This window comes from Corvus hawaiiensis, chromosome 10, assembly GCF_020740725.1.
Source record: "Corvus hawaiiensis isolate bCorHaw1 chromosome 10, bCorHaw1.pri.cur, whole genome shotgun sequence".
Taxonomy (NCBI): Eukaryota; Metazoa; Chordata; class Aves; order Passeriformes; family Corvidae; genus Corvus; species Corvus hawaiiensis.
In genome coordinates this window covers 16,545,109-16,571,938 of record NC_063222.1, presented here as the reverse complement: position 1 = coordinate 16,571,938, position 26,830 = coordinate 16,545,109, and the positions used below count along the sequence as shown (strand labels likewise).

The window sequence follows — 26,830 nt, the reverse complement described above, 5'->3', positions numbered from 1 at the left end:
GGTACCTCTCTAGGGATCCAGGTTCAGTTTGATGGTGACCAGGAGCTTTTCATTCTGGTTGATGAAAGTCTCAAAGGACAGCTGTGCGGTCTCTGTGGGACATTCAATGACAACCAGCTGGATGACTTTTTAAACCCAGATAAAGTCCTAGAACAGGATCCAAATAAATTTGGTGACAGCTGGATAGTGAAGGATGACAACAGGACGTAAGTATCAACTAATACTTTAGGAAACAGAAAAATGCCTGAAGCATAAATCATCTAGTTATAGGTCTAACATACATTATTTACATTCCATAGTAGCCCTCTTCTTTTTCGATATTACTTGTTTGCTAGTGTGTTCACCTTTGGGTAGCTCCAGTTTTCAATAGAAAGCATTGAAATTTTAAAAACCAACCTTCAGAGATTTTCCACATGGGCTTTTATAGATTTTACTTGAAATTGGCATCCTTTTTATGCATATAACTTGAATTTTTCCTTACTTCCCTATTCTAAAATATCACCTTTATATTCCCCCTTCCTGCTGTCAGAAATCTAAAACTATCTCTCAGATTCAGCTTCTAAGATAACTCCTCATTGATTAACATAGGTATGGGGCATTTATCTGTCTATTAATGCTTTCACATACAAATTACTACTAGTCTTACTATATGAAATAATGAAATTATCTTTCCTGTGTTGGCTAGCTGATTTTTTTGTTTCTTCTGGGCTTTATTCTGTGGATAGAGAGTCACAATTCACGGCTATATCCGTAATGGGGAACTACAAGTTAAATTGCAATATTTCTCACTTTTAAGACTGACACACTAACAATGTCTATACATAGCAAATCTACAGAATTTGGCATAGCATTCCATTATGGTTGGGGTATGCCTTGCAAGATAGAACAAAACACAAAGGTTTATTATATAACCACTCTGCTGTTTATTTTTCATGCAGGTGTAATCAAGTTTCAGTTGTACCGCCCACTTGTGACACAGAAAAAGAGAAAGAATATGAAGAACTCTGCAAAATTATTTTGAAAAATGGGGGACCATTTCAGTTGTGCCATTGGCACATTCCCCCACAGCTGTACTTAGAGAGCTGTGTCTATGATCTGTGTGCCACAGAGGGGGATTCTGATCAGTACTGCAAGATTTTAGAGGCATATGCTGCTGCCTGTGAACTTGAAGGTGTAAATCTGGGTGAATGGAGGGAGGATACCATCTGTGGTAAGTCATTAGGTCATTTAGTAAATAACCATCCAATTAAATTCTCATGCTACAAATATAAATTCAAGTGACTAAGGAATTGAGCAGAATTTCAGAGATGACTATTCAATGAAACACAGGAAGCTTTCAAGTGCTTAACATCTCTGTAAATTTGGCTTCTACTTAAGCTTGTAATGGGCTTCCAGTATTCACTTTAGAATGTGATATCCCAACACATTTGATCCAAGAGTATTGTTCAGAAGGGTCATGAGAGACAACATGCATTGTTAGCTAAGGGCTCCACAAGGGACAATTGAGCACTTGTCCAACAGATCACCACTTTGGCTTTAAGAAAATATTTTATCTTTTTGAGAAGTGTTAACATATCACTTAAACAACCTGTCCACAGCTCCACATTTTCACCAAGCATGCAAAATAAAGTCCTAAGTATATAAACGAGGGCTTTAAAATCAATCAAGAAGAATCCTGCAGCTTGAGGTCCATTCAGCCTTAGGCTTTTATTACCTAGGTAGACCAGTTAACACAAAGGTAAGGCTAGAGCTATGATATTCATAGAATCATAGAATAGTTTGAATTGGAAGGGACCTTCAAAGGTCATCTAGTCTAATTCCCCTGCAGTAAGCAGGGACATCTGCAACTAGATCAGGTTATTAACCATCTAAGCTGACCCCAAACATTTCCCAGGTTTCACCATCCTCACTGTAAAAAATTCTTCCTTGTATCCTTAAATTGCTTTTTCTAGAACTACCAGAGGTAATTACCAAAGCCAGCAAAAACAGCAGCCTAAGAATGAGGCTATTACATGAAAAGGCATTCTGTAACTGCTTTCCAATTCCAAGACAATACTTCTCATCTCAGTTTATGAGCAGCAAAAAGCAATGTCAGACCATTCTCATTAAGAAGTCTAGATTTACACTTAAAAAGGACTTTGGGAGCCAGCTGAATACTACTTTGCCAAATAGGACAGGTTTGAGCAATTTGCGGTGGCAAAGGTTTATGACTGTAGCACAGTGTACAAATATAGGATCTTAGTGCATTATGATGACAGATGAGGAGGGGAGTTGTAAAATAACACACATTCTCAGACACAATTTCATATTTTATGGTCAGTTTTTCAGTACTGGTCAATTCTACCCATTCCATTGAAGCATCTTCAAATTTTTCATGAACTCGGGTTCATTAGACCTAGAAGGGCATTTTCCAAACAGAGGAAAGATTCCAAACCTTATTGCGGAAATTCTGTTTTTCTTTCTGCATCATATACAGCTGCACCAACAGCCTGCAATATGTCCTGTACATTTGAGGTTGACTTCTGTGGGTGGCAACAGGAAACCAATGACAGCTTTGACTGGATAAGGCACAAGGGACCAACACCCACACCCAATACTGGCCCTTCCCATGACCACACGACTGGAGGTGAGAACAGCAAACAGTATCGGGCTGTGCTTCTCTTGGAAGGATGCAAAAACCTCCTTTAACAGCAAATCTAGGCCATGTGTTTCTGGGCTTAATCCAGGGCCTTCTGCACTAGTCAGGAATCTGTTACGGGTGGATGAGCAGCGCAGAACATTGATGAACGTGTGACCTCTTAGCATAAGTTCCTGTAAGGAGGCTTCAGCAAAGGTATATCCATGCTGACACTGGATCACTGTGGCAGCTGACCTTTCCTTTAGAAGGTATTCCATTCCTTAAGTACAAGACAAGTGTAATCTCCTGGAAGTACATTTGGAAACTGAAAGATTAATGCAGGTGCTGAGTGAAGTAATGCTCTAATGTACACATTCTGTAAACGAAGTGACTTTGTCTTATCCTGGACCATTAATGTGAAAAATTGACATTCTGCTGTTTCCAGAGGGCTATTACATCTACCTGCAAGGAAGCAAGCAAGAGCCAAGTGATGTAGCTCGCTTGGTCAGTCCAGTATGCAGCTCAGAAGGACTTCACTGCTTCCGCTTCTGGTACCACATGTATGGAACAGCTGAAACAATGGCTCTGCGTGTGTATGTAGTTCATAATGAGACATCAACACTGGAATGGAAAGATGCCGGAAACAAAGGGGACAGATGGAACTTGGGAGAAGTCACGGTATACAGCAGAGGAAATATGAAGGTAAGGACACAAACTCTCACTGCCACCTGAGATGAACTGTGCTTTCTAATGGCAATTCATTCACGTGGCTGGAGCTAATGACAAGATCTATTCCTTCCCTTAGATTATCCTGGAGGGCATGATTGGTGAAGATGTTCAGAGCGATGTAGCTTTGGATGATCTGTCCATTCTAAAGGGACAATGCACAGGTACAAACCTTGGTTTGGGAGACGGCACAATGAAAAATGTTATGCTTTTTCCAGCAGTCAGTATAGTTGCTCTCTTGAACCAGAGCTGTTCGAAGAAGATTCATCCCCTTCTTGTTGTTTATTTCATAGATGTTACCCCAACAACACCAGGACCCATCACCACAACACCATCAGAAGAGACACCCACATCAACACCCATGCTAGATTCAGGTGACTAGAATAGACCAGTCATGGGGTCACAGTCCTCTGTATGGCTTAGGCTCAGGAGGAGAGGCAGTAGGAGGTGCTAAACTGAAAGTCTCCTCTGGTCTTTCCACTGTCAGGCACCTGTGTGGTGGAAGGAGATCCTCACTACCACACGTTCGACAAGCAGTTACACCATTTCATGGGCACCTGCACCTACACCCTCTCCAAGCTGTGCGAGAGCAACAGCTCCCTGCCCTCCTTCAACGTGGAAGCGGCCAATGAGCACAGGGGAGGCAACACTCGCGTGTCCTATGTCCGATACGTGGACGTTGATGTGGCTGACCAGCGGATAAGGCTGGGGCAGGGTGGAGTGGTGACGGTAAGCTTGAGGGGGAGACACTGTGGGACTGTGCAAGAGGAGAGAACTATGCCAAATGGGCTGCTCCAATCCTGTCTCGACTCTTGTTCTTCCAGGTCAATGGAGTGGCAGAGATCCTGCCTTGCAGCCCATCCGCGGGTGTGCAGGTCTTGTCCAGCGGGTTCTACACCATGGTCATGACAGACTTTGGCTTGAGAGTCAAGTTTGATGGGAAGCATCGGGTGGAGGTGACACTTCCGAGCACCTTTGGGCAGAAGGTTTGTGGCATGTGTGGGAACTACAACGGGCTGGCAGCAGATGACTTCCAGAACCCAGAAGGGGCAACGGAGCCAGACTCCACCAGCCTGGGCAACAGCTGGGAGGTGTCCAACAACAGCAGGTGGGTATGGCCCCCAGCAGCGCTGGGGACACACTGGGCAAGGGAAGGAGGAGGAGGCACCAGGAGAAGTCCACAAATGACTCAGGGCCCTTCTGCCTGTCTTTCCACAGCTGCTCAGCCGGACCTCTGCCCACCCCAGCCTGCAATGAGACCGACAAGCAACTCATCGGCAGCAGCCAATTCTGTGGGCTCCTCACTGACACCAGTGGCCCGTTTCAGGTGTGCCACGCTGTGCTGAACCCCAGCAACTACTTTGACACATGCTTCTACGACCTGTGTGAGCTGGGGCTGGACCGTGAGGCCCTGTGCAAGAGCTTACAGTCCTATGCAGATGCCTGCCAGTCACTTGGTGTCCAGATACCTGTGTGGAGGAACGCAACCTTCTGCCGTAAGTCCAGACATGGTACCACGGATCAGTACACTCAGGAAAACACAGGACAGGATTGGAAGAGTGAGCTGGGGAATAAGATCTATTCTCCCTATAGGCTGTAGGGATTTACAGGTAGTTATCAGTATTAGAGGCACCATTTTCTGTTTCATTTTGATCGGGTAGGACTGACAACACAAGTGGAGCCAAAGGGATCATAGAGAAAATAGAGAGAGGTACTTTCTCAAAGGGAAATATTCAGCAGAAAGCAGTATTCTGTTCTCCAAGTAATTGCCTGGTCTTCTGTCTCGGCAGCGATCACTTGTCCATCCAACAGTCACTACGAGCCCTGTGCTGCAGCCTGCCCTGCCACCTGTGTGGACCCAATGGCTCCTGTTACCTGCAGCCTGCCGTGCGTGGAGGGCTGTGTGTGTGACAGTGGGTACCTGCTCTACAATGACCGCTGTGTGCCCAGCCAGCAGTGTGGGTGCTGGCACAATGGGCAGCACTACCCCGTGGGCTCTGAGTTCTGGACGGACGACACCTGCTCCTCCAAGTGCACGTGTCCTGCACGGGGAAGCAAAGTCCAGTGCTTCAACGCCTCCTGCCCTGAGGGCCTGTACTGTGGGGTGCAGAACGGGAAACCTGCGTGCCTCGAACACTCCTACGGCATCTGCCACGTCCACGGAGACCCCCACTACAAAACCTTTGACAAGGTGACGCACAACTTCATGGGCAACTGCACCTACACGCTGGCCAAAGTGTGCTCCAACATCACCTCCCTGCCCTACTTCAACGTGGAGGCCAAGAACGAGCACCGTGGCAACACCCGAGTGTCCTACGTGCGCGAAGTGGTGGTTGAGGTGTACGGACAGCGCATTGTCATCCTCAAGCAGCAGAAGAGCCACGTGCTGGTAGGCAGTGGGGCTGGCATGAGCATGATGCGGCTACAAGGCAGGGCTGGCTTCTCCTGGAGGGGCCTGGCACGTACCAGGTGGGAGGGGGCTCCCCTGAAGGCACTGGGTCGCTTTGTTTTCCCCTTCAGGAGAGGCTGGGGGAGGAAGAGGCAAATGGGAATCATGGGCCATGTTGAGCAGAGTGCAGAACACAGCACACAGCTCTGCGAGTCCCAGGGGTGTGGGGGTGTGAGGACATCCCAGGCAGCTGTTTGCCGTGCCAGGGCCGGCAGCTGCTTTCCCTGGGCAGGAGCAGCCAGGAAGGCCGGGGACAGGCTCGGGGCCCACTGGGGTGTGTGTCCCGTAGGTGAACGACGTGCGCCAGACGTTGCCGGTGAGTGCAGCGGGAGGGGCCATCACGGTGAGCAAGAGTGGTCGCTACATCGTCCTGGAGACAGACTTCAACCTCAGAGTGTCCTACGACACTGACCACTCGGTGGAGGTGAAGGTGCCCACCACCTACTTCAACCTGACCTGTGGCATGTGTGGGAACTTCAACAACCGCAGAGACGACGAATACATGATGCCCAACGGGCAGCAAGCCGCAGACTCCAATGCGCTGGGGGAGAGCTGGCAGGTCCCAGACAGTGACCCCTCCTGCGGTGTCCCCGTCCCCTCCCCACCCTGCAGTGCAGAAGAGGAGAAGCTCTACAGGTCCGACCAGTTCTGTGGCATACTGACAACCAGGCCTAGCTCTTTTGAGAGTTGCCACGGCGTGATCAACCCCCAGGACTACTTTGACACCTGCTTGTATGACCTGTGTGCCCTGAATGGTGGCCAGGAGTTCCTGTGTGCTGCTCTGGAGGCCTATGCTGACGCGTGCCAGGCAGCTGGTGTGACTTTGCTTCCCTGGAGGAATGCTACCTTCTGCCGTGAGTACCTGCTTTGCCATTGCCAAAAGGAAAATGGGCCACACCCTGTCCTCTGAACATCTGGCCAAAGAGAGTCTTTGGTCTTCCCCTTCCCACAAGGCTGTCCGTGGTTGAAGCCTTGCTGGTCCTAATTTTCCCCTTCCCATTGCAGCCCTTCAGTGTCCCCCCAACAGCTACTATGACCCCTGCATGACCGGCTGTCCTGCCACCTGTGCTGACCGACAAGCCCCACAGAACTGCTCCAAGCCTTGTGTGGAGGGCTGTGCATGTAGCTCTGGTTTCCTCCTGAGTGGAGACACCTGTGTGCCCGAGGCCAACTGTGGCTGCCTCTTTGAGGGCAACTACTACACTGTGAGTGAAAACCCTGCCCTGGTTTGCACCCCTGCCAGAGCACTCCCCTGCCTGTACCTTCCTGCCTCATATGCTGAGGTTTGGTGTTTCCCCGCCTGCAGGAAGGCGAATACTCAGTGAATGAGAACTGCACTCGCCGGTGCCGGTGTGAAGCCAAAGGCCAGATGGTTTGCTCTGCCTTGTCCTGTGGCGAGGATGAGGTCTGCAAGATCCAGGATGGCCAGAGGGGCTGTTACCCAGCCAGCACTGCCCTCTGCCACATCTACGGTGACCCACATTACAGCACCTTTGATGGGAAGCTCCACCACTTCCAGGGCTCCTGCAACTACACGGTGGTGACAGGCTGTGACAACTCCTCCATCGGGTTCAGTGTCACCACCCGCAACGAACATCGCGGCAGCCAGAGCTGGACAGCTCTGAACTCTGTGGCACTGTCCCTCGAAGGCCTCCACATTGCACTGCGCGAGCACAAGGCAGTCTACGTAAGCCCCTCATTTCTACATCTGGGAACACCAGATGCCCTGGACACCCTTAAATCCCCCTCCGTCCCCAGGGAGAGCTTGCTATTCCCTGAGCCTGCTGCATGACCATAGAAGAGCATGGCAGGGCTCTGAAAGGGGCAGAAATGGCTGCTCGTTCAGACACAGATTCTTGGTTACTTTCTTGAGCTTCTGGTGTCCCATCTGTACAGTTGCTGCTGCCCTCATAGGCCTGGGCAGGGTTTCTCATGCCAGCAGTGCTTCTGGCTCACTGGCACTGGCACTACCCCAGTGAGGAACCGTGACCTCTCAGCAGAGGGCACCTCTTTATGCTTCTGTCTCCCTCTGTCCCCCTTCTCCAGATCAACGGTGCTCTGGTCTCCCTGCCTGCTTCTCCTGCCCCCGGTGTGACCATTTCCCTGAGCGGCTCCTACGTACGGGTTTCTACCAAGCTGGGCCTGCAGCTGCAGTTCAATGGGGACCATGAGCTCCTAGTGAAGGTGTCTGAGAAGTACAAGGGCAAACTCTGTGGGCTGTGTGGGACATACACTGGGAGCCAGCAGGACGACTTCATGCGACCCGATGGGGTGGTTGTGCCTGACTTCAATGACTTTGGAGCCAGCTGGATGGTGCCGGATGAGGAGTGGCTGTGAGTCCTTGTTCCATCATGCAGATGAAGGACAGAAGGGAGTGTGGGAGAGGGGAGCTATGAAGGGCATCAAGACGCAGAGGGTTGGTGATGGCAAGCATGGGGCAAGGGAGAAGAGGCAGGTTCCTGACCCCAGGGAGAGTGGGCCAAGCCTGAGCAGGATGCTTTTCCTAAGCTGCTTGGATCACAACTGCCTCAGTCACTTGTTTCTGTCCACATGAAACCAGGGATGGCAATGGTACCTGTGGGCCGTGTGTTCCGCCCTTCCAAGTGACAGCTATGGGTGCCTGTCTTAGTGAGGGAGCTGGACTGCAGAAGCTGAGGTTTTGGCTGGGGAGAAGGTCAGGAAATGCAGTGGCTGCTGTCAACAGGCTGCAGGGAACTCAGGGCCATCTGTCTGCTTTGTAGGTGCGACCCATCCATCAGTCCACCTGCATCCTGCTCCCCTGATGAAGAGGAGGCAGCTAACAAGCAGTGTTCAATCCTCACACACCTCGGTGGCCCCTTCCAGCCTTGCCATGCAGTTCTGCCACCCAAGACGTACTTTGAGAGCTGTGTCTATGACCAGTGTGCCACGGGTGGCAGCACGGAGCAGCTCTGCAATGACCTGGGGGCCTATGCTGCAGCCTGTGCTGAGGCAGGCATTGCTCTGGGAGACTGGAGTGCTGGCACTGTTTGTGGTAAGTCTTCTGTCAACCTCCTTTGATTTCCTTGAATCTCAGAGTCAAGGAATGGGGCAGTTCTGGTGCAGGCTTCCCCACGTATCACATAACTAACCACTTTGCTGGGCTAGCCCTTGTGTAAAGAGACTCTTCCGGACAGGTGGAATCCCTGTCCTGCGCTTCCTTTGCAATGGTGTGGGCGTGTTTGGGAAGCGTGCAACATCCCCATTTGGGAATAAATCCCCCTTATTAATCATACCTTATCCACTTCTCTTTCACTATGTTTCATCCACCAGCTCCTACAACCTCGCCCCCCTTGCCAGGCACTACAACGCGGCCTCCACATACAACAACATCACAGTCACCTGGGACAAGCACAGGTACTGTTGTCTCCCATCCATGTTTCTTAGTGGCTGTGCTAAGCACTTCCCCTTGGCTGGCCACCCTTGCCTGTCCACGGGCATGCCACAGATGTACGTGGATGTACCTGAGCCCTGCTGGACACGGGGAAAAGGTGGCCACACCCTCATTCTACAATTTCTGCTTTCCTTTCTGCACCATGTTCAGCTCCACCAACTGACTGCAATTTTGCCTGCACATTTGACAAGGACCTCTGTGGGTGGGTCCAGGCAGATTCCAGCAGCATTGACTGGATAAGGAACAAAGGCCCAACGCCCACGCCAAATACCGGCCCCTCGTCTGACCACACAACAGGAGGTAGGAACAGCAATCAGGACACTGGCAGAGGGGTGTCCCAGGGAAGATGGCAACAAACTTGTACAAGCGAACATAGGCCGCATCTTTCCTGGCCTTCCTCCAGAGCAGCTCACCCAGTGTTGCCAAGGGCCAGAGGCTCCCTTTGGGAGGATTTCCGGCCCTGGCAATCAGGCCGTGCTACCCGCAGAGCAGGCGAGGACCTGCCATGCAGGGGAGAATGTAATGCACAGCTGGATGACCTGTCTATCTCTCAGGAAGAGGAATGGGTCTGTGTCTCTGTTACGAGATACTGGCTTTTCCAGAAGCCAGAGATGAGGGTCCTCCAAATCTGCAGAGTCATGTGAAGACTGTGGCAATGCTTTGGGGGTGTTGCCATTGCCCAGTCCAAGGCCTACAGCTGCCATGGCCCTGAGAGCACATTCATAGAGGCATTTGGGTCTGGGGAGGGTTGTGAAGGAGCTGTGCTTGCTCCCCCCTCCTTTAGCCTGCCTGAAACTGCAGCTGCGGTGCTCCCAGAACTGTGCTTGGGTTGTCCCTGGCTGCTTTGAGTAGCTCCGATGCATCTGTGACAGTGTGGCTCGTGCTTTGTTTCAGAGGGCTACTACATCTTCCTGCAAGGGACTGCTGATGCTCTCCCCGGCTTTGTGGCTCACCTGGTCAGTCCGGCATGTAGCTGGGAAGGAACACTCTGCTTCCGCTTCTGGTACCACATGTACGGAACTGCTGAAACAATGGCCCTGCGGGTGTATGTGCAGAAGGGTGATGAGCTAGTGCCCGTCTGGCAAGAAGTTGGGAACCATGGAGACAGGTGGCACTTGGGACAGGTCACGGTGCAGACCACAGGAAACATGCAGGTAAAGGCCACAGGCTCTCACTGCCACCTCAGAGGAACCATGCTTTCTAGTGGCTCTTCACACATGCAGCAGGAGCTAATGCTGGGAACCATTCCTTCCCTCAGATTTTGCTGGAGGGAGAATGGGGTGAAGATGAGCGGAGCAACGTAGCATTGGATGATCTCTCTGTTGAAAAGGGATCCTGTGCAGGTACAAGGCTTGGCTTGGGGAAGGGCAGCTTGAGACATGTCACCGACTGAGGTGGCAGGCTGTGCTAGAGGCAGGAGCACAGCTTGTTTCTGGGCACAGCGGCAGACTGTGCCCGAGTCAGCTTTCCTCTGGGCGGCTGGAACTATGGCAATGCCTGCAATCACTGTTTTAGTTCATGTGTTACAAGACCCACAGGCAAGACATTGGCCACAGGTACTGAAGTGCCTTACCTGCTATTGTTACCCAGCTAAGCTGGTGGCAGAGCCCTTGAGTGGGATGGCTCTGCCTGAGATGGCACTCTTCAATCCCTGTCCTGGGCATGCCTGGGCATGATGTTGGGTACTTCAGAAGGGTGAGGGAATCAGCTGCCTGCAACAAAACTCCCCTGTTGGTGCACATCTCCTCTAACTCTCTCTTGTGCTAGGTCTGCCAACACCAACACCCACGAGGCCTGTGCCAGGCACCACAACACAGCCTGTACTCACCACCTCACCAACCAGACCCACTCCCACATCAGGGACTGCCACCTCCCATCCCCATCAGATTCTGCTTGTTGAAACTTCTCATTTTGCTTCCTCCAGTGCCCACGATTCAGGATGGAGTGTCTGTACTGAAGGGGGGGTGTGTCTCCTCCTATATCCCAGCTCTGCTGGTGGTAGCATTTTTGCAGAGGCATAACAGTGCCGTCCCTGCCCTGTGTCTCTTAGGTCAGCGTGTTGGGTTTTTCAGGAAGGGTGGGCTAGCTGCTTGCAACAAAGGCCCATGTTGACACATTCCTCTATCTCTCCATAGGTCCACTTCCTACAACACCCTCTACCCCACTTCCTAACATTACAACACAGACAACACCAAGACCACCACCAACAACACCTGGGATGACCTCAGGTACTGCTATTATTGGTAGAGTTCTGAGTCCTCTTCAAAACCCATACTGGGTATATGGTGCATTTGCATTTAAGGGCTGTTATTTGATTGATTTCAGTCTCCCTCAATATTAAGACACACATAGAATCCTCTTCCCTTTCTAAGGGTTTGTGTGGCAAAGCTGTGCTTCTAGCATGAAGGTGTTTGAGTAGCTTTGAACTGTATGTCTGTTAAAATTAATACTGTGATGATACAGATCTATAATAACTCTGCTTGTCCATAAAGCCAATAGACCACTCATGAACCAGATGCTCTTTGAGCAAAGTGAGCTGGGGAGAAGAGGCAGCAGGAGGTGCTAAACTGAAAGTCTCCTCTGGTCTTTCCACTGTCAGGCACCTGTGTGGTGGAAGGAGATCCTCACTACCACACGTTCGACAAGCAGTTACACCATTTCATGGGCACCTGCACCTACACCCTCTCCAAGCTGTGCGAGAGCAACAGCTCCCTGCCCTCCTTCAACGTGGAAGCGGCCAATGAGCACAGGGGAGGCAACACTCGCGTGTCCTATGTCCGATACGTGGACGTTGATGTGGCTGACCAGCGGATAAGGCTGGGGCAGGGTGGAGTGGTGACGGTAAGCTTGAGGGGGAGACACTGTGGGACTGTGCAAGAGGAGAGAACTATGCCAAATGGGCTGCTCCAATCCTGTCTCGACTCTTGTTCTTCCAGGTCAATGGAGTGGCAGAGATCCTGCCTTGCAGCCCATCCGCGGGTGTGCAGGTCTTGTCCAGCGGGTTCTACACCATGGTCATGACAGACTTTGGCTTGAGAGTCAAGTTTGATGGGAAGCATCGGGTGGAGGTGACACTTCCGAGCACCTTTGGGCAGAAGGTTTGTGGCATGTGTGGGAACTACAACGGGCTGGCAGCAGATGACTTCCAGAACCCAGAAGGGGCAACGGAGCCAGACTCCACCAGCCTGGGCAACAGCTGGGAGGTGTCCAACAACAGCAGGTGGGTATGGCCCCCAGCAGCGCTGGGGACACACTGGGCAAGGGAAGGAGGAGGAGGCACCAGGAGAAGTCCACAAATGACTCAGGGCCCTTCTGCCTGTCTTTCCACAGCTGCTCAGCCGGACCTCTGCCCACCCCAGCCTGCAATGAGACCGACAAGCAACTCATCGGCAGCAGCCAATTCTGTGGGCTCCTCACTGACACCAGTGGCCCGTTTCAGGTGTGCCACGCTGTGCTGAACCCCAGCAACTACTTTGACACATGCTTCTACGACCTGTGTGAGCTGGGGCTGGACCGTGAGGCCCTGTGCAAGAGCTTACAGTCCTATGCAGATGCCTGCCAGTCACTTGGTGTCCAGATACCTGTGTGGAGGAACGCAACCTTCTGCCGTAAGTCCAGACATGGTACCACGGATCAGTACACTCAGGAAAACACAGGACAGGATTGGAAGAGTGAGCTGAGGAATAAGATCTATTCTCCCTATAGGCTGTAGGGATTTACAGGTAGTTATCAGTATTAGAGGCACCATTTTCTGTTTCATTTTGATCGGGTAGGACTGACAACACAAGTGGAGCCAAAGGGATCATAGAGAAAATAGAGAGAGGTACTTTCTCAAAGGGAAATATTCAGCAGAAAGCAGTATTCTGTTCTCCAAGTAATTGCCTGGTCTTCTGTCTCGGCAGCGATCACTTGTCCATCCAACAGTCACTACGAGCCCTGTGCTGCAGCCTGCCCTGCCACCTGTGTGGACCCAATGGCTCCTGTTACCTGCAGCCTGCCGTGCGTGGAGGGCTGTGTGTGTGACAGTGGGTACCTGCTCTACAATGACCGCTGTGTGCCCAGCCAGCAGTGTGGGTGCTGGCACAATGGGCAGCACTACCCCGTGGGCTCTGAGTTCTGGACGGACGACACCTGCTCCTCCAAGTGCACGTGTCCTGCACGGGGAAGCAAAGTCCAGTGCTTCAACGCCTCCTGCCCTGAGGGCCTGTACTGTGGGGTGCAGAACGGGAAACCTGCGTGCCTCGAACACTCCTACGGCATCTGCCACGTCCACGGAGACCCCCACTACAAAACCTTTGACAAGGTGACGCACAACTTCATGGGCAACTGCACCTACACGCTGGCCAAAGTGTGCTCCAACATCACCTCCCTGCCCTACTTCAACGTGGAGGCCAAGAACGAGCACCGTGGCAACACCCGAGTGTCCTACGTGCGCGAAGTGGTGGTTGAGGTGTACGGACAGCGCATTGTCATCCTCAAGCAGCAGAAGAGCCACGTGCTGGTAGGCAGTGGGGCTGGCATGAGCATGATGCGGCTACAAGGCAGGGCTGGCTTCTCCTGGAGGGGCCTGGCACGTACCAGGTGGGAGGGGGCTCCCCTGAAGGCACTGGGTCGCTTTGTTTTCCCCTTCAGGAGAGGCTGGGGGAGGAAGAGGCAAATGGGAATCATGGGCCATGTTGAGCAGAGTGCAGAACACAGCACACAGCTCTGCGAGTCCCAGGGGTGTGGGGGTGTGAGGACATCCCAGGCAGCTGTTTGCCGTGCCAGGGCCGGCAGCTGCTTTCCCTGGGCAGGAGCAGCCAGGAAGGCCGGGGACAGGCTCGGGGCCCACTGGGGTGTGTGTCCCGTAGGTGAACGACGTGCGCCAGACGTTGCCGGTGAGTGCAGCGGGAGGGGCCATCACGGTGAGCAAGAGTGGTCGCTACATCGTCCTGGAGACAGACTTCAACCTCAGAGTGTCCTACGACACTGACCACTCGGTGGAGGTGAAGGTGCCCACCACCTACTTCAACCTGACCTGTGGCATGTGTGGGAACTTCAACAACCGCAGAGACGACGAATACATGATGCCCAACGGGCAGCAAGCCGCAGACTCCAATGCGCTGGGGGAGAGCTGGCAGGTCCCAGACAGTGACCCCTCCTGCGGTGTCCCCGTCCCCTCCCCACCCTGCAGTGCAGAAGAGGAGAAGCTCTACAGGTCCGACCAGTTCTGTGGCATACTGACAACCAGGCCTAGCTCTTTTGAGAGTTGCCACGGCGTGATCAACCCCCAGGACTACTTTGACACCTGCTTGTATGACCTGTGTGCCCTGAATGGTGGCCAGGAGTTCCTGTGTGCTGCTCTGGAGGCCTATGCTGACGCGTGCCAGGCAGCTGGTGTGACTTTGCTTCCCTGGAGGAATGCTACCTTCTGCCGTGAGTACCTGCTTTGCCATTGCCAAAAGGAAAATGGGCCACACCCTGTCCTCTGAACATCTGGCCAAAGAGAGTCTTTGGTCTTCCCCTTCCCACAAGGCTGTCCGTGGTTGAAGCCTTGCTGGTCCTAATTTTCCCCTTCCCATTGCAGCCCTTCAGTGTCCCCCCAACAGCTACTATGACCCCTGCATGACCGGCTGTCCTGCCACCTGTGCTGACCGACAAGCCCCACAGAACTGCTCCAAGCCTTGTGTGGAGGGCTGTGCATGTAGCTCTGGTTTCCTCCTGAGTGGAGACACCTGTGTGCCCGAGGCCAACTGTGGCTGCCTCTTTGAGGGCAACTACTACACTGTGAGTGAAAACCCTGCCCTGGTTTGCACCCCTGCCAGAGCACTCCCCTGCCTGTACCTTCCTGCCTCATATGCTGAGGTTTGGTGTTTCCCCGCCTGCAGGAAGGCGAATACTCAGTGAATGAGAACTGCACTCGCCGGTGCCGGTGTGAAGCCAAAGGCCAGATGGTTTGCTCTGCCTTGTCCTGTGGCGAGGATGAGGTCTGCAAGATCCAGGATGGCCAGAGGGGCTGTTACCCAGCCAGCACTGCCCTCTGCCACATCTACGGTGACCCACATTACAGCACCTTTGATGGGAAGCTCCACCACTTCCAGGGCTCCTGCAACTACACGGTGGTGACAGGCTGTGACAACTCCTCCATCGGGTTCAGTGTCACCACCCGCAACGAACATCGCGGCAGCCAGAGCTGGACAGCTCTGAACTCTGTGGCACTGTCCCTCGAAGGCCTCCACATTGCACTGCGCGAGCACAAGGCAGTCTACGTAAGCCCCTCATTTCTACATCTGGGAACACCAGATGCCCTGGACACCCTTAAATCCCCCTCCGTCCCCAGGGAGAGCTTGCTATTCCCTGAGCCTGCTGCATGACCATAGAAGAGCATGGCAGGGCTCTGAAAGGGGCAGAAATGGCTGCTCGTTCAGACACAGATTCTTGGTTACTTTCTTGAGCTTCTGGTGTCCCATCTGTACAGTTGCTGCTGCCCTCATAGGCCTGGGCAGGGTTTCTCATGCCAGCAGTGCTTCTGGCTCACTGGCACTGGCACTACCCCAGTGAGGAACCGTGACCTCTCAGCAGAGGGCACCTCTTTATGCTTCTGTCTCCCTCTGTCCCCCTTCTCCAGATCAACGGTGCTCTGGTCTCCCTGCCTGCTTCTCCTGCCCCCGGTGTGACCATTTCCCTGAGCGGCTCCTACGTACGGGTTTCTACCAAGCTGGGCCTGCAGCTGCAGTTCAATGGGGACCATGAGCTCCTAGTGAAGGTGTCTGAGAAGTACAAGGGCAAACTCTGTGGGCTGTGTGGGACATACACTGGGAGCCAGCAGGACGACTTCATGCGACCCGATGGGGTGGTTGTGCCTGACTTCAATGACTTTGGAGCCAGCTGGATGGTGCCGGATGAGGAGTGGCTGTGAGTCCTTGTTCCATCATGCAGATGAAGGACAGAAGGGAGTGTGGGAGAGGGGAGCTATGAAGGGCATCAAGACGCAGAGGGTTGGTGATGGCAAGCATGGGGCAAGGGAGAAGAGGCAGGTTCCTGACCCCAGGGAGAGTGGGCCAAGCCTGAGCAGGATGCTTTTCCTAAGCTGCTTGGATCACAACTGCCTCAGTCACTTGTTTCTGTCCACATGAAACCAGGGATGGCAATGGTACCTGTGGGCCGTGTGTTCCGCCCTTCCAAGTGACAGCTATGGGTGCCTGTCTTAGTGAGGGAGCTGGACTGCAGAAGCTGAGGTTTTGGCTGGGGAGAAGGTCAGGAAATGCAGTGGCTGCTGTCAACAGGCTGCAGGGAACTCAGGGCCATCTGTCTGCTTTGTAGGTGCGACCCATCCATCAGTCCACCTGCATCCTGCTCCCCTGATGAAGAGGAGGCAGCTAACAAGCAGTGTTCAATCCTCACACACCTCGGTGGCCCCTTCCAGCCTTGCCATGCAGTTCTGCCACCCAAGACGTACTTTGAGAGCTGTGTCTATGACCAGTGTGCCACGGGTGGCAGCACGGAGCAGCTCTGCAATGACCTGGGGGCCTATGCTGCAGCCTGTGCTGAGGCAGGCATTGCTCTGGGAGACTGGAGTGCTGGCACTGTTTGTGGTAAGTCTTCTGTCAACCTCCTTTGATTTCCTTGAATCTCAGAGTCAAGGAATGGGGCAGTTCTGGTGCAGGCTTCCCCACGTATCACATAACTAACCACTTTGCTGGGCTAGCCCTTGTGTAAAGAGACTCTTCCGGACAGGTGGAATCCCTGTCCTGCGCTTCCTTTGCAATGGTGTGGGGGTGTTTGGGAAGCGTGCAACATCCCCATTTGGGAATAAATCCCCCTTATTAATCATACCTTATCCACTTCTCTTTCACTCTGTTTCATCCACCAGCTCCTACAACCTCGCCCCCCTTGCCAGGCACTACAACGCGGCCTCCACATACAACAACATCACAGTCACCTGGGACAAGCACAGGTACTGTTGTCTCCCATCCATGTTTCTTAGTGGCTGTGCTAAGCACTTCCCCTTGGCTGGCCACCCTTGCCTGTCCACGGGCATGCCACAGATGTACGTGGATGTACCTGAGCCCTGCTGGACACGGGGAAAAGGTGGCCACACCCTCATTCTACAATTTCTGCTTTCCTTTCTGCACCATGTTCAGCTCCACCAACTGACTGCAATTTTGCCTGCACATTTGACAAGGACCTCTGTGGGTGGGTCCAGGCAGATTCCAGCAGCATTGACTGGATAAGGAACAAAGGCCCAACGCCCACGCCAAATACCGGCCCCTCGTCTGACCACACAACAGGAGGTAGGAACAGCAATCAGGACACTGGCAGAGGGGTGTCCCAGGGAAGATGGCAACAAACTTGTACAAGCGAACATAGGCCGCATCTTTCCTGGCCTTCCTCCAGAGCAGCTCACCCAGTGTTGCCAAGGGCCAGAGGCTCCCTTTGGGAGGATTTCCGGCCCTGGCAATCAGGCCGTGCTACCCGCAGAGCAGGCGAGGACCTGCCATGCAGGGGAGAATGTAATGCACAGCTGGATGACCTGTCTATCTCTCAGGAAGAGGAATGGGTCTGTGTCTCTGTTACGAGATACTGGCTTTTCCAGAAGCCAGAGATGAGGGTCCTCCAAATCTGCAGAGTCATGTGAAGACTGTGGCAATGCTTTGGGGGTGTTGCCATTGCCCAGTCCAAGGCCTACAGCTGCCATGGCCCTGAGAGCACATTCATAGAGGCATTTGGGTCTGGGGAGGGTTGTGAAGGAGCTGTGCTTGCTCCCCCCTCCTTTAGCCTGCCTGAAACTGCAGCTGCGGTGCTCCCAGAACTGTGCTTGGGTTGTCCCTGGCTGCTTTGAGTAGCTCCGATGCATCTGTGACAGTGTGGCTCGTGCTTTGTTTCAGAGGGCTACTACATCTTCCTGCAAGGGACTGCTGATGCTCTCCCCGGCTTTGTGGCTCACCTGGTCAGTCCGGCATGTAGCTGGGAAGGAACACTCTGCTTCCGCTTCTGGTACCACATGTACGGAACTGCTGAAACAATGGCCCTGCGGGTGTATGTGCAGAAGGGTGATGAGCTAGTGCCCGTCTGGCAAGAAGTTGGGAACCATGGAGACAGGTGGCACTTGGGACAGGTCACGGTGCAGACCACAGGAAACATGCAGGTAAAGGCCACAGGCTCTCACTGCCACCTCAGAGGAACCATGCTTTCTAGTGGCTCTTCACACATGCAGCAGGAGCTAATGCTGGGAACCATTCCTTCCCTCAGATTTTGCTGGAGGGAGAATGGGGTGAAGATGAGCGGAGCAACGTAGCATTGGATGATCTCTCTGTTGAAAAGGGATCCTGTGCAGGTACAAGGCTTGGCTTGGGGAAGGGCAGCTTGAGACATGTCACCGACTGAGGTGGCAGGCTGTGCTAGAGGCAGGAGCACAGCTTGTTTCTGGGCACAGCGGCAGACTGTGCCCGAGTCAGCTTTCCTCTGGGCGGCTGGAACTATGGCAATGCCTGCAATCACTGTTTTAGTTCATGTGTTACAAGACCCACAGGCAAGACATTGGCCACAGGTACTGAAGTGCCTTACCTGCTATTGTTACCCAGCTAAGCTGGTGGCAGAGCCCTTGAGTGGGATGGCTCTGCCTGAGATGGCACTCTTCAATCCCTGTCCTGGGCATGCCTGGGCATGATGTTGGGTACTTCAGAAGGGTGAGGGAATCAGCTGCCTGCAACAAAACTCCCCTGTTGGTGCACATCTCCTCTAACTCTCTCTTGTGCTAGGTCTGCCAACACCAACACCCACGAGGCCTGTGCCAGGCACCACAACACAGCCTGTACTCACCACCTCACCAACCAGACCCACTCCCACATCAGGGACTGCCACCTCCCATCCCCATCAGATTCTGCTTGTTGAAACTTCTCATTTTGCTTCCTCCAGTGCCCACGATTCAGGATGGAGTGTCTGTACTGAAGGGGGGGTGTGTCTCCTCCTATATCCCAGCTCTGCTGGTGGTAGCATTTTTGCAGAGGCATAACAGTGCCGTCCCTGCCCTGTGTCTCTTAGGTCAGCGTGTTGGGTTTTTCAGGAAGGGTGGGCTAGCTGCTTGCAACAAAGGCCCATGTTGACACATTCCTCTATCTCTCCATAGGTCCACTTCCTACAACACCCTCTACCCCACTTCCTAACATTACAACACAGACAACACCAAGACCACCACCAACAACACCTGGGATGACCTCAGGTACTGCTATTATTGGTAGAGTTCTGAGTCCTCTTCAAAACCCATACTGGGTATATGGTGCATTTGCATTTAAGGGCTGTTATTTGATTGATTTCAGTCTCCCTCAATATTAAGACACACATAGAATCCTCTTCCCTTTCTAAGGGTTTGTGTGGCAAAGCTGTGCTTCTAGCATGAAGGTGTTTGAGTAGCTTTGAACTGTATGTCTGTTAAAATTAATACTGTGATGATACAGATCTATAATAACTCTGCTTGTCCATAAAGCCAATAGACCACTCATGAACCAGATGCTCTTTGAGCAAAGTGAGCTGGGGAGAAGAGGCAGCAGGAGGTGCTAAACTGAAAGTCTCCTCTGGTCTTTCCACTGTCAGGCACCTGTGTGGTGGAAGGAGATCCTCACTACCACACGTTCGACAAGCAGTTACACCATTTCATGGGCACCTGCACCTACACCCTCTCCAAGCTGTGCGAGAGCAACAGCTCCCTGCCCTCCTTCAACGTGGAAGCGGCCAATGAGCACAGGGGAGGCAACACTCGCGTGTCCTATGTCCGATACGTGGACGTTGATGTGGCTGACCAGCGGATAAGGCTGGGGCAGGGTGGAGTGGTGACGGTAAGCTTGAGGGGGAGACACTGTGGGACTGTGCAAGAGGAGAGAACTATGCCAAATGGGCTGCTCCAATCCTGTCTCGACTCTTGTTCTTCCAGGTCAATGGAGTGGCAGAGATCCTGCCTTGCAGCCCATCCGCGGGTGTGCAGGTCTTGTCCAGCGGGTTCTACACCATGGTCATGACAGACTTTGGCTTGAGAGTCAAGTTTGATGGGAAGCATCGGGTGGAGGTGACACTTCCGAGCACCTTTGGGCAGAAGGTTTGTGGCATGTGTGGGAACTACAACGGGCTGGCAGCAGATGACTTCCAGAACCCAGAAGGGGCAACGGAGCCAGACTCCACCAGCCTGGGCAACAGCTGGGAGGTGTCCAACAACAGCAGGTGGGTATGGCCCCCAGCAGCGCTGGGGACACACTGGGCAAGGGAAGGAGGAGGAGGCACCAGGAGAAGTCCACAAATGACTCAGGGCCCTTCTGCCTGTCTTTCCACAGCTGCTCAGCCGGACCTCTGCCCACCCCAGCCTGCAATGAGACCGACAAGCAACTCATCGGCAGCAGCCAATTCTGTGGGCTCCTCACTGACACCAGTGGCCCGTTTCAGGTGTGCCACGCTGTGCTGAACCCCAGCAACTACTTTGACACATGCTTCTACGACCTGTGTGAGCTGGGGCTGGACCGTGAGGCCCTGTGCAAGAGCTTACAGTCCTATGCAGATGCCTGCCAGTCACTTGGTGTCCAGATACCTGTGTGGAGGAACGCAACCTTCTGCCGTAAGTCCAGACATGGTACCACGGATCAGTACACTCAGGAAAACACAGGACAGGATTGGAAGAGTGAGCTGGGGAATAAGATCTATTCTCCCTATAGGCTGTAGGGATTTACAGGTAGTTATCAGTATTAGAGGCACCATTTTCTGTTTCATTTTGATCGGGTAGGACTGACAACACAAGTGGAGCCAAAGGGATCATAGAGAAAATAGAGAGAGGTACTTTCTCAAAGGGAAATATTCAGCAGAAAGCAGTATTCTGTTCTCCAAGTAATTGCCTGGTCTTCTGTCTCGGCAGCGATCACTTGTCCATCCAACAGTCACTACGAGCCCTGTGCTGCAGCCTGCCCTGCCACCTGTGTGGACCCAATGGCTCCTGTTACCTGCAGCCTGCCGTGCGTGGAGGGCTGTGTGTGTGACAGTGGGTACCTGCTCTACAATGACCGCTGTGTGCCCAGCCAGCAGTGTGGGTGCTGGCACAATGGGCAGCACTACCCCGTGGGCTCTGAGTTCTGGACGGACGACACCTGCTCCTCCAAGTGCACGTGTCCTGCACGGGGAAGCAAAGTCCAGTGCTTCAACGCCTCCTGCCCTGAGGGCCTGTACTGTGGGGTGCAGAACGGGAAACCTGCGTGCCTCGAACACTCCTACGGCATCTGCCACGTCCACGGAGACCCCCACTACAAAACCTTTGACAAGGTGACGCACAACTTCATGGGCAACTGCACCTACACGCTGGCCAAAGTGTGCTCCAACATCACCTCCCTGCCCTACTTCAACGTGGAGGCCAAGAACGAGCACCGTGGCAACACCCGAGTGTCCTACGTGCGCGAAGTGGTGGTTGAGGTGTACGGACAGCGCATTGTCATCCTCAAGCAGCAGAAGAGCCACGTGCTGGTAGGCAGTGGGGCTGGCATGAGCATGATGCGGCTACAAGGCAGGGCTGGCTTCTCCTGGAGGGGCCTGGCACGTACCAGGTGGGAGGGGGCTCCCCTGAAGGCACTGGGTCGCTTTGTTTTCCCCTTCAGGAGAGGCTGGGGGAGGAAGAGGCAAATGGGAATCATGGGCCATGTTGAGCAGAGTGCAGAACACAGCACACAGCTCTGCGAGTCCCAGGGGTGTGGGGGTGTGAGGACATCCCAGGCAGCTGTTTGCCGTGCCAGGGCCGGCAGCTGCTTTCCCTGGGCAGGAGCAGCCAGGAAGGCCGGGGACAGGCTCGGGGCCCACTGGGGTGTGTGTCCCGTAGGTGAACGACGTGCGCCAGACGTTGCCGGTGAGTGCAGCGGGAGGGGCCATCACGGTGAGCAAGAGTGGTCGCTACATCGTCCTGGAGACAGACTTCAACCTCAGAGTGTCCTACGACACTGACCACTCGGTGGAGGTGAAGGTGCCCACCACCTACTTCAACCTGACCTGTGGCATGTGTGGGAACTTCAACAACCGCAGAGACGACGAATACATGATGCCCAACGGGCAGCAAGCCGCAGACTCCAATGCGCTGGGGGAGAGCTGGCAGGTCCCAGACAGTGACCCCTCCTGCGGTGTCCCCGTCCCCTCCCCACCCTGCAGTGCAGAAGAGGAGAAGCTCTACAGGTCCGACCAGTTCTGTGGCATACTGACAACCAGGCCTAGCTCTTTTGAGAGTTGCCACGGCGTGATCAACCCCCAGGACTACTTTGACACCTGCTTGTATGACCTGTGTGCCCTGAATGGTGGCCAGGAGTTCCTGTGTGCTGCTCTGGAGGCCTATGCTGACGCGTGCCAGGCAGCTGGTGTGACTTTGCTTCCCTGGAGGAATGCTACCTTCTGCCGTGAGTACCTGCTTTGCCATTGCCAAAAGGAAAATGGGCCACACCCTGTCCTCTGAACATCTGGCCAAAGAGAGTCTTTGGTCTTCCCCTTCCCACAAGGCTGTCCGTGGTTGAAGCCTTGCTGGTCCTAATTTTCCCCTTCCCATTGCAGCCCTTCAGTGTCCCCCCAACAGCTACTATGACCCCTGCATGACCGGCTGTCCTGCCACCTGTGCTGACCGACAAGCCCCACAGAACTGCTCCAAGCCTTGTGTGGAGGGCTGTGCATGTAGCTCTGGTTTCCTCCTGAGTGGAGACACCTGTGTGCCCGAGGCCAACTGTGGCTGCCTCTTTGAGGGCAACTACTACACTGTGAGTGAAAACCCTGCCCTGGTTTGCACCCCTGCCAGAGCACTCCCCTGCCTGTACCTTCCTGCCTCATATGCTGAGGTTTGGTGTTTCCCCGCCTGCAGGAAGGCGAATACTCAGTGAATGAGAACTGCACTCGCCGGTGCCGGTGTGAAGCCAAAGGCCAGATGGTTTGCTCTGCCTTGTCCTGTGGCGAGGATGAGGTCTGCAAGATCCAGGATGGCCAGAGGGGCTGTTACCCAGCCAGCACTGCCCTCTGCCACATCTACGGTGACCCACATTACAGCACCTTTGATGGGAAGCTCCACCACTTCCAGGGCTCCTGCAACTACACGGTGGTGACAGGCTGTGACAACTCCTCCATCGGGTTCAGTGTCACCACCCGCAACGAACATCGCGGCAGCCAGAGCTGGACAGCTCTGAACTCTGTGGCACTGTCCCTCGAAGGCCTCCACATTGCACTGCGCGAGCACAAGGCAGTCTACGTAAGCCCCTCATTTCTACATCTGGGAACACCAGATGCCCTGGACACCCTTAAATCCCCCTCCGTCCCCAGGGAGAGCTTGCTATTCCCTGAGCCTGCTGCATGACCATAGAAGAGCATGGCAGGGCTCTGAAAGGGGCAGAAATGGCTGCTCGTTCAGACACAGATTCTTGGTTACTTTCTTGAGCTTCTGGTGTCCCATCTGTACAGTTGCTGCTGCCCTCATAGGCCTGGGCAGGGTTTCTCATGCCAGCAGTGCTTCTGGCTCACTGGCACTGGCACTACCCCAGTGAGGAACCGTGACCTCTCAGCAGAGGGCACCTCTTTATGCTTCTGTCTCCCTCTGTCCCCCTTCTCCAGATCAACGGTGCTCTGGTCTCCCTGCCTGCTTCTCCTGCCCCCGGTGTGACCATTTCCCTGAGCGGCTCCTACGTACGGGTTTCTACCAAGCTGGGCCTGCAGCTGCAGTTCAATGGGGACCATGAGCTCCTAGTGAAGGTGTCTGAGAAGTACAAGGGCAAACTCTGTGGGCTGTGTGGGACATACACTGGGAGCCAGCAGGACGACTTCATGCGACCCGATGGGGTGGTTGTGCCTGACTTCAATGACTTTGGAGCCAGCTGGATGGTGCCGGATGAGGAGTGGCTGTGAGTCCTTGTTCCATCATGCAGATGAAGGACAGAAGGGAGTGTGGGAGAGGGGAGCTATGAAGGGCATCAAGACGCGGAGGGTTGGTGATGGCAAGCATGGGGCAAGGGAGAAGAGGCAGGTTCCTGACCCCAGGGAGAGTGGGCCAAGCCTGAGCAGGATGCTTTTCCTAAGCTGCTTGGATCACAACTGCCTCAGTCACTTGTTTCTGTCCACATGAAACCAGGGATGGCAATGGTACCTGTGGGCCGTGTGTTCCGCCCTTCCAAGTGACAGCTATGGGTGCCTGTCTTAGTGAGGGAGCTGGACTGCAGAAGCTGAGGTTTTGGCTGGGGAGAAGGTCAGGAAATGCAGTGGCTGCTGTCAACAGGCTGCAGGGAACTCAGGGCCATCTGTCTGCTTTGTAGGTGCGACCCATCCATCAGTCCACCTGCATCCTGCTCCCCTGATGAAGAGGAGGCAGCTAACAAGCAGTGTTCAATCCTCACACACCTCGGTGGCCCCTTCCAGCCTTGCCATGCAGTTCTGCCACCCAAGACGTACTTTGAGAGCTGTGTCTATGACCAGTGTGCCACGGGTGGCAGCACGGAGCAGCTCTGCAATGACCTGGGGGCCTATGCTGCAGCCTGTGCTGAGGCAGGCATTGCTCTGGGAGACTGGAGTGCTGGCACTGTTTGTGGTAAGTCTTCTGTCAACCTCCTTTGATTTCCTTGAATCTCAGAGTCAAGGAATGGGGCAGTTCTGGTGCAGGCTTCCCCACGTATCACATAACTAACCACTTTGCTGGGCTAGCCCTTGTGTAAAGAGACTCTTCCGGACAGGTGGAATCCCTGTCCTGCGCTTCCTTTGCAATGGTGTGGGCGTGTTTGGGAAGCGTGCAACATCCCCATTTGGGAATAAATCCCCCTTATTAATCATACCTTATCCACTTCTCTTTCACTCTGTTTCATCCACCAGCTCCTACAACCTCGCCCCCCTTGCCAGGCACTACAACGCGGCCTCCACATACAACAACATCACAGTCACCTGGGACAAGCACAGGTACTGTTGTCTCCCATCCATGTTTCTTAGTGGCTGTGCTAAGCACTTCCCCTTGGCTGGCCACCCTTGCCTGTCCACGGGCATGCCACAGATGTACGTGGATGTACCTGAGCCCTGCTGGACACGGGGAAAAGGTGGCCACACCCTCATTCTACAATTTCTGCTTTCCTTTCTGCACCATGTTCAGCTCCACCAACTGACTGCAATTTTGCCTGCACATTTGACAAGGACCTCTGTGGGTGGGTCCAGGCAGATTCCAGCAGCATTGACTGGATAAGGAACAAAGGCCCAACGCCCACGCCAAATACCGGCCCCTCGTCTGACCACACAACAGGAGGTAGGAACAGCAATCAGGACACTGGCAGAGGGGTGTCCCAGGGAAGATGGCAACAAACTTGTACAAGCGAACATAGGCCGCATCTTTCCTGGCCTTCCTCCAGAGCAGCTCACCCAGTGTTGCCAAGGGCCAGAGGCTCCCTTTGGGAGGATTTCCGGCCCTGGCAATCAGGCCGTGCTACCCGCAGAGCAGGCGAGGACCTGCCATGCAGGGGAGAATGTAATGCACAGCTGGATGACCTGTCTATCTCTCAGGAAGAGGAATGGGTCTGTGTCTCTGTTACGAGATACTGGCTTTTCCAGAAGCCAGAGATGAGGGTCCTCCAAATCTGCAGAGTCATGTGAAGACTGTGGCAATGCTTTGGGGGTGTTGCCATTGCCCAGTCCAAGGCCTACAGCTGCCATGGCCCTGAGAGCACATTCATAGAGGCATTTGGGTCTGGGGAGGGTTGTGAAGGAGCTGTGCTTGCTCCCCCCTCCTTTAGCCTGCCTGAAACTGCAGCTGCGGTGCTCCCAGAACTGTGCTTGGGTTGTCCCTGGCTGCTTTGAGTAGCTCTGATGCATCTGTGACAGTGTGGCTCGTGCTTTGTTTCAGAGGGCTACTACATCTTCCTGCAAGGGACTGCTGATGCTCTCCCCGGCTTTGTGGCTCACCTGGTCAGTCCGGCATGTAGCTGGGAAGGAACACTCTGCTTCCGCTTCTGGTACCACATGTACGGAACTGCTGAAACAATGGCCCTGCGGGTGTATGTGCAGAAGGGTGATGAGCTAGTGCCCGTCTGGCAAGAAGTTGGGAACCATGGAGACAGGTGGCACTTGGGACAGGTCACGGTGCAGACCACAGGAAACATGCAGGTAAAGGCCACAGGCTCTCACTGCCACCTCAGAGGAACCATGCTTTCTAATGGCTCTTCACACATGCAGCAGGAGCTAATGCTGGGAACCATTCCTTCCCTCAGATTTTGCTGGAGGGAGAATGGGGTGAAGATGAGCGGAGCAACGTAGCATTGGATGATCTCTCCGTTGAAAAGGGATCCTGTGCAGGTACAAGGCTTGGCTTGGGGAAGGGCAGCTTGAGACATGTCACCGACTGAGGTGGCAGGCTGTGCTAGAGGCAGGAGCACAGCTTGTTTCTGGGCACAGCGGCAGACTGTGCCCGAGTCAGCTTTCCTCTGGGCGGCTGGAACTATGGCAATGCCTGCAATCACTGTTTTAGTTCATGTGTTACAAGGCCCACAGGCAAGACATTGGCCACAGGTACTGAAGTGCCTTACCTGCTATTGTTACCCAGCTAAGCTGGTGGCAGAGCCCTTGAGTGGGATGGCTCTGCCTGAGATGGCACTCTTCAATCCCTGTCCTGGGCATGCCTGGGCATGATGTT

The 26,830-nt window shown here is 53.8% G+C and overlaps 1 protein-coding gene across 1 annotated transcript in view; it reads left to right on the top strand.

Moving 5' to 3' along the window:
- The window catches only part of LOC125330907 (IgGFc-binding protein-like), a 60,311-nt gene that overhangs the window by 10,986 nt on the left and 22,495 nt on the right, over window positions 1–26,830 (top strand). The window contains exons 10-54 of the mRNA XM_048314658.1: window positions 2,539–2,626; window positions 3,063–3,319; window positions 3,423–3,507; window positions 3,637–3,717; window positions 3,831–4,072; window positions 4,168–4,451; window positions 4,562–4,839; window positions 5,134–5,732; window positions 6,082–6,646; window positions 6,798–6,997; window positions 7,099–7,479; window positions 7,839–8,125; window positions 8,534–8,805; window positions 9,084–9,167; window positions 9,355–9,504; window positions 10,099–10,358; window positions 10,463–10,547; window positions 11,340–11,432; window positions 11,804–12,045; window positions 12,141–12,424; window positions 12,535–12,812; window positions 13,107–13,705; window positions 14,055–14,619; window positions 14,771–14,970; window positions 15,072–15,452; window positions 15,812–16,098; window positions 16,507–16,778; window positions 17,057–17,140; window positions 17,328–17,477; window positions 18,072–18,331; window positions 18,436–18,520; window positions 19,313–19,405; window positions 19,777–20,018; window positions 20,114–20,397; window positions 20,508–20,785; window positions 21,080–21,678; window positions 22,028–22,592; window positions 22,744–22,943; window positions 23,045–23,425; window positions 23,785–24,071; window positions 24,480–24,751; window positions 25,030–25,113; window positions 25,301–25,450; window positions 26,045–26,304; window positions 26,409–26,493. Of these exons, the coding sequence (XP_048170615.1) occupies window positions 2,539–2,626; window positions 3,063–3,319; window positions 3,423–3,507; window positions 3,637–3,717; window positions 3,831–4,072; window positions 4,168–4,451; window positions 4,562–4,839; window positions 5,134–5,732; window positions 6,082–6,646; window positions 6,798–6,997; window positions 7,099–7,479; window positions 7,839–8,125; window positions 8,534–8,805; window positions 9,084–9,167; window positions 9,355–9,504; window positions 10,099–10,358; window positions 10,463–10,547; window positions 11,340–11,432; window positions 11,804–12,045; window positions 12,141–12,424; window positions 12,535–12,812; window positions 13,107–13,705; window positions 14,055–14,619; window positions 14,771–14,970; window positions 15,072–15,452; window positions 15,812–16,098; window positions 16,507–16,778; window positions 17,057–17,140; window positions 17,328–17,477; window positions 18,072–18,331; window positions 18,436–18,520; window positions 19,313–19,405; window positions 19,777–20,018; window positions 20,114–20,397; window positions 20,508–20,785; window positions 21,080–21,678; window positions 22,028–22,592; window positions 22,744–22,943; window positions 23,045–23,425; window positions 23,785–24,071; window positions 24,480–24,751; window positions 25,030–25,113; window positions 25,301–25,450; window positions 26,045–26,304; window positions 26,409–26,493 (11,758 nt within the window). The remainder of the gene's footprint in view (window positions 1–2,538; window positions 2,627–3,062; window positions 3,320–3,422; window positions 3,508–3,636; window positions 3,718–3,830; window positions 4,073–4,167; window positions 4,452–4,561; window positions 4,840–5,133; window positions 5,733–6,081; window positions 6,647–6,797; window positions 6,998–7,098; window positions 7,480–7,838; window positions 8,126–8,533; window positions 8,806–9,083; window positions 9,168–9,354; window positions 9,505–10,098; window positions 10,359–10,462; window positions 10,548–11,339; window positions 11,433–11,803; window positions 12,046–12,140; window positions 12,425–12,534; window positions 12,813–13,106; window positions 13,706–14,054; window positions 14,620–14,770; window positions 14,971–15,071; window positions 15,453–15,811; window positions 16,099–16,506; window positions 16,779–17,056; window positions 17,141–17,327; window positions 17,478–18,071; window positions 18,332–18,435; window positions 18,521–19,312; window positions 19,406–19,776; window positions 20,019–20,113; window positions 20,398–20,507; window positions 20,786–21,079; window positions 21,679–22,027; window positions 22,593–22,743; window positions 22,944–23,044; window positions 23,426–23,784; window positions 24,072–24,479; window positions 24,752–25,029; window positions 25,114–25,300; window positions 25,451–26,044; window positions 26,305–26,408; window positions 26,494–26,830) is intronic.